The sequence below is a fragment of the Carica papaya genome, chromosome 3, assembly GCF_054855325.1.
Source record: "Carica papaya isolate Zhongbai chromosome 3, ASM5485532v1, whole genome shotgun sequence".
In the NCBI taxonomy this organism is placed as follows: Eukaryota; Viridiplantae; Streptophyta; class Magnoliopsida; order Brassicales; family Caricaceae; genus Carica; species Carica papaya.
The window spans coordinates 1103036-1109237 of NC_142311.1; the positions used below are offsets into that span (position 1 = coordinate 1103036).

The following is a 6202-nucleotide window of genomic DNA, read 5'->3' on the forward strand; positions in this document are numbered from 1 at the left end:
TATTCTTAGGACACAATTATGAGAATTGCTAATTAAAATTTAATTACGTAATAATTTTAGAGTTAGATATTTCTTTATTAGAAAATATTCTTAAATTAAATTTTTCAAATTAAAGTTGGCGTATAAAAGAACCTGAAATCTTGACGAAAATTAAAAATGGAAACTTTAGATACTTATTAATAGAAATTAAAAAGCTCAAACTGTCCATTACCTACACAAATAACATTATTAATTCATCAAATTAAACTCCTCCTCCCTGCTTAAATCTTTTCCACAACCCACAAACATCACAACCCACAAATACCCACATTATCAAATTCCTAAATTCCAAAGAAATAAACCACCAAACCCACCACCAGAATCGCCAAAGCTCCAATCTTTGAACACACACCAGACCCAGATCCACTGGCAAAGCTTCCCCCAGGTGTGTTGGTGGTCAGAACCACCACCATCCAATCATCTTCAGACCCAAGTCCTGCGCCGGTAAACTTGGAATCATTCAGAAACTTGGAGTATCTACTGTGTGTGAAGTTGGTCAGAACCAGAGTAGGAACCAGTTCATGTACACAGGCAGGCAGGATGACAGCATCTCTGGTGGTGTTGATGTCAATCTTGCATTTTGACACAAGTTCTGGAAAGTTGGGTAAATGAGACACGGCGCCTGGGGTGGAGCTGGCACTGGCAGCGCTGGCGCTGGTGCATGGTTGGTGCTCTAGCTTTTCAGCAATTTCATCTGCAAGGCAACCGGCGTTGCTGTTCTTGACCAGGACTGGGAGGTTTAGTGATGTTCTGTAACTGTTGATGCCTTGGAGAAGATTGTCTTCATCTTCTGTAGAATGGTAAGAAAAGGGTAACATCAACTGATCATGAACCAGTGAATTCAGTGAAATGCTGCAGATACACAGTTGTTATATATATATATGTGTGTGTGTGTGTGTGCCAATGAAAACGCGCAATACCCGATTCCATAAACAAGATGTGTTATCAAGTTCCAGGTTCATATATGATCATATTATGGCATAAAGAAAAATACCAGTCAAAATGCCAAACACCTCTCTGTATGGCTATAAACACAAAAGCAAACACAGACAAGATATGTTATCAGAATGACAGTTACTGAAACCTCCCAGCCATATTCTCAAATTTATTTTGTAAATTACAAACAGAATAATTGTAAATTAATCTAAAAATGACATAAAGATTGAGGAATTTGATCTCTCCACTGTTGTATATATGACAAGTCATTAGTCTTTAATATATTTAAAAAGCAACTCCAATTATGCAAAGGAGTTTGTAATAGATCTTCATATCTTTTTGTTTATACCAAATTACAAGGGCTGGTTCCACTTATATACTAGGAAAATTCAGATGAATCACATCTACTCGTACATTATACATACATAAATATATATATGTATATATACATATTATATGTGCATGCACCGCCAACCTTATTGTTTATACACACAAAGAAAACCAGGGTCATTTTAGGATTTCTTCAAACAGATAAGAGAGATTCCTGCAGACCTTCCTCTGACCAACAAGCCTAGATTGCAATTTTTCCCTCAAAAATCAAGAATCATATTCTTCGTCCCTAACTTTTCAATCTGAAAGCTTGCAGTCTTACAGACAAAAGAACAACATAGAAAAGTCATTACTGACACAGAGGATAAGGGACAGAGACAATATACCATCTTTAGAATGCACTTTGTGCAAGAAAATGGCAGGAGCAAGCACAGTGAAGAAGAAGATGCCGACTCTTTTGAGAGACGCCATAATTTTGCCAGACCAAGAAAAAGAGAGAAACCAAGAATATAAGAGATCCACGAGGCAATTAAGAGTTTGAAGACAACAGATATCGGTTTTTTTATATAAACTGTATAGTGTTTAAGCAGTTAAAGCATATATGATCATTCCACCATTAATTGCACTTTCTTCATTTATGTGTGTATTTATATAGTTTTTGTGGATTAGGCAGTTGAAGATCAGATACTTACAAGTGCCGTGTCTATCTGTTCCCTACACACCAGAGAAATCGGTGATAAGGGACATGTATCAGTTTCACACGAAACTGTGTCCACGTGGCATACATGCAAACATCCTTAAATCTCTGTCGTAGGATTATCTAATTCCTTGGCTAAGATTTCGGGACAGTTCATTGAGAATTCAGAAAGACCCGTGTTTTTCTCTTCTTTCTCAATGAGTTCAAGCATTTCTATGTTTCATTACCTCAAGTTCCAGATCAAACATTAGATTTCCATCCTACGGTCAACAGAAGAGCCCGCTTCAACGGCTCCTCTGTCCGCTTTCAATGACACGTGAAGAGTCGTCCATTGCCACTTGTCACCACGTGTCTTCTCAAGTCACCGCATAAATTATACATATATCTGCAATTTCCACAAGAAAAAAGAGAGAACATATAGCTTTTCGATAAATATGCATGCATGTTCTTTCGCTTAGTTTCTTCTTCAAGGGTGTTAACGAGCGTACCGTTGTTGGTTCCATTTTCTCGGTACCCAAACAAAACCCGCTTAAGAAATCTTGCGAGAAGTGATTTTCCAGCAAGAAACAGAGAACCCATTTCTGGTTTCAGATCAGTACTACTGTCAACTACAAGAATGGCGTCAGGTTTTCCTCCGCAGAAACAGGAGAGCCAGCCTGGAAAAGAGCATGTCATGCACCCTCAACCTCAGTACACAAATCCCGACTACAAACCATCGGATAAGCTTCGTGTAAATTTCCATTTTACTCTTTCTTCTAAACAATATATATGTTTTGCCACGTGGGTATGAACGAGGTTGTTGCAGGGGAAAGTGGCGCTAGTGACAGGAGGTGACTCGGGGATCGGACGAGCTGTGTGTCACTGTTTCGCTTTAGAAGGCGCGACGGTAGCGTTCACCTACGTGAAAGCTCAGGAGGATAAGGACGCGCAGGACACGCTGCAGATGCTGAGGAGTGTTAAGACGCCAGACGCGGAGGAACCCATGGCAGTAGCAGCAGACTTGGGCTTCGACAAGAACTGTAAAAGGGTTGTTGACGAGGTGGTGAACGCTTTTGGTCGTATCGACATTCTCGTCAACAACGCCGCCGAGCAGTACGAGAGCTCCTCCGTCGAGGAGATCGACGAGGAAAGGCTTGAGAGGGTTTTCAGAACAAATATCTTCTCCTATTTCTTCACCACCAGGTATATATATACACATAAAAGTCTCCTACTTGTTAAGCAGGAAGTGCCATTAGCAGAGTCTGAATCTTGAAGATGATGTTAGGCATTGCTTGAAGCACATGAAGGAGGGGGGCAGCATAATCAACACAACGTCTGTGAACGCGTACAAGGGACATGATACACTGCTGGACTACACGGCGACAAAAGGCGCAATAGTGGCTTACACCAGAGGACTTTCCCTGCAGCTAGCGAAGAAAGGGATTCGCGTTAATGGCGTGGCACCGGGACCCATTTGGACGCCATTGATACCAGCTTCGTTCGGTGAAGAGCAGGTCACAAAGTTTGGGACTCAAACGCCCATGGGTAGGGCTGGTCAGCCAATTGAAGTTGCCCCGTGTTATGTCTTCCTTGCCTGTAATGACTGCTCCTCTTACATATCTGGCCAGGTCCTCCATCCAAATGGTAAGTGCTTATAAAAGAGTAATTTTTTTTAGAATATAAAAAAATGAAGTGTATTCATTCGCTTATAAATCGTTTTGGTGGTGGTTTTGCAGGTGGCACCGTAGTGAATGGTTGATGGGTGTACTCAGTCCATGGATAAGTTAATAAACGTACTTTTGGTTGTTTGTGATATATATATATATATGTTTGTATGTATATATGTATAAGGTGCTCTCGTGTTTTGGTTTTGTATGTAAAGGGTGAGATCATGGACCTCTCCTATATATAGGGTTTTCCTATGTATGTAAATGAGGGCGCCTTGGGATTTATGGAAATACTGTGCTTGTGTCTGTAACTTTAGAAGAGAAATAACACGCACATATATAGTGATGCCAATGGAAGTTGCGTTGTGATCTTGTGGCTGGCTAAGTCTCTGTATGTTGATATATGTCTACCAGTTATGATGATAAGAAGGTATCCTCATCGATAAAGAAGAGAAGATTAACAAATAACTAACTAAAAGAGGGAAAGTAGGGCCAAGAGATCACAGCGGGCTAAAGAGCTCATGCAGATCATGCACCTGAAGAGTGGCTTAGAAGGCTTCAGGCTAAAGATGCTAGAAAGAACATAATCTACCTGGCAAAATCAAACCCAGTTGGAATCACGAACTATAAGAACCTGTTGCAGAAACTTCCCCACAAGAATTTCCAAAGTGCGTACAAGAATTAAATAGAAATTTCACCTGTTTCATCCCAGAACAAGAAGACTGGCACGATTGTGTGTAATTATCAGATTCTCTCTCACAAGAATTTCCAAAGTGTGTGTATAATAATCAAATAGAATTCTCACACAACTGATCCCAAAACAAAAGGACTGGCACAATTAATCAGATTAAACCAGTGCAATTGCTCACTCAATGATAAAAAAAGTACAATGATTTAGTCAGGCCAAACAAGAACATCATAGTTACATGTGATACAATCATTAGCATATCTTTTCTTTCAATTATTCATCGAATTTGGATAGCTCTGAGTTTGGGAATCGAAAATTTGAAACGAACTCATATTGGTTCAGAAAAAGAAAAAGAAAAAGTACACAACTAATGTACAAGCAGTGGAAAAACATTAAAAGCTGTAAGATCAAACAATACAATTTCATGTAATCCTTGTAAGAACCAGATCTTACTGTAACTAATGCTCATCTGAGAAAATCAGGATGACTGATCAAAGCAACTCTCGACACCACTGCCACCAATTGCTGCAGTCGAACATTGGAATCCACATGCCTCTAGCTCTGCGGTCACTTCTTCGAGCACTACTCCCGAAAGCACTGTTTCATCAAGTCAAGGAACAAATGGACATTCATGAAACAAGCACATTAGATTTCACAGGAACACGTTTTACAGCATGTTCTTGTTCACAAGTTCCAATTCGTTCAATTATAGGCCATGCCGAATGCTATTGTTCACTACGTTTCACATTTTCTTTCATTCTTTCAAGATTCCTTGCCTTGGAAATTTTCTGTCCTCAACTTTCTCCCAGCCAAGGAGCTAGCAGTTAATACCCTCAACGCCCTATTACAAGGCCCAGACATCCAGACATTGTGCAAAATATTTGATACCAGTATCCTTCTGGGCTCACCTATTTTTACTCTATGAATGATGTTATAGTTTCTCACTGATCCAAATTGATAAAAATAACAGCCTAGGTAAACTGAGAAGCATATTTGTAGGCGGTGAAAATTGAGAAATAGAAGAGGAAAGAACAAAGCTAGGTATCTTGTGGTGGAATCAGATGATTATAGAATCTTTACTTGGGTGTGCTCTTTAATAGAGTAAAACTTCGGCGTAAGTTTTCTGTTACTCTTCATAATCTGTAATATTATATGAACAAATCCCATTTCCTGATTTCTGTAGATCAAAGAACCATGCTAGCTGTAATACACGCAATTGATGTATAAAATATAATATTTTTTAATTTATGAATTTTATTTATTATAAAAATTAAGAAAAATAGGTTGAAGATAAGATTGAAAATAATTTTTTAAAAAAGATTAAAATTTAAGTTATGGAGATATTTTTGAAAGAAAAATAAAAAACTGGAGGTCAAAATACAATTTAAGAAAAATGTGTCACGTAGGAACATGCAGTCAGCAGTCATGACAAACCGGAGCGTGCCGCGTGACAAGGCACGCTGACGCGGTGCCACGTGGGAAGCTACGCTGGTGATCCACGTGACCGCGATCGGACGGTCCTGATTTGTTCCCGCGCGTGTGCATAGTCCGGATCCATTCCCTACTCAAGCGCGATCGTACGGTTCAGATCAAATTGTAATGAACGGTTCAGATTCATTTTCTATTTAAACGCGATCGGACGGTTGAGATCAAATGCGATGGACGACCCATATTAAAAAAATGGATATAAATAACTTATTTCACACTGAACTCTAACGCTAGCCGCCAGCCCCTCCGCCAAAGAAGAAGAACCAGTCGCCTGGAGAGGGAGCCGACCGCCACCCGCCGTCGTGCCGGAGCCACCTCCGATCGCTAAAAGAGGTAAAAAAAATTTAATTCGCTCGAAATTTGATTTTGAACACCCCC

General features: G+C 39.7%; 2 protein-coding genes across 2 annotated transcripts; one reads left to right on the forward strand and one right to left on the reverse strand.

Annotated features, from left to right (window-relative positions):
- Positions 1 to 150: 150 nt before the first annotated feature.
- LOC110815445 (Glycoprotein membrane precursor GPI-anchored) lies at positions 151 to 1943 on the reverse strand. The gene is made up of 2 exons (XM_022043248.2): positions 1692 to 1943; positions 151 to 829 (listed from the first exon to the last, which is right to left on the reverse strand). The coding sequence occupies exons 1-2, from the start codon at positions 1774 to 1776 to the stop codon at positions 321 to 323; spliced, it is 594 nt and encodes a 197-aa protein (XP_021898940.1). The 5' UTR covers positions 1777 to 1943; the 3' UTR covers positions 151 to 320.
- Positions 1944 to 2319: 376 nt separating this feature from the next.
- On the forward strand, positions 2320 to 4005 carry LOC110815468 (NADPH-dependent aldehyde reductase 1, chloroplastic-like). Its single transcript, XM_022043277.2, has 4 exons — positions 2320 to 2732; positions 2808 to 3184; positions 3267 to 3625; positions 3718 to 4005. The coding sequence occupies exons 1-4, from the start codon at positions 2445 to 2447 to the stop codon at positions 3738 to 3740; spliced, it is 1047 nt and encodes a 348-aa protein (XP_021898969.2). The 5' UTR covers positions 2320 to 2444; the 3' UTR covers positions 3741 to 4005.
- The last annotated feature ends 2197 nt before the right edge of the window (positions 4006 to 6202 follow it).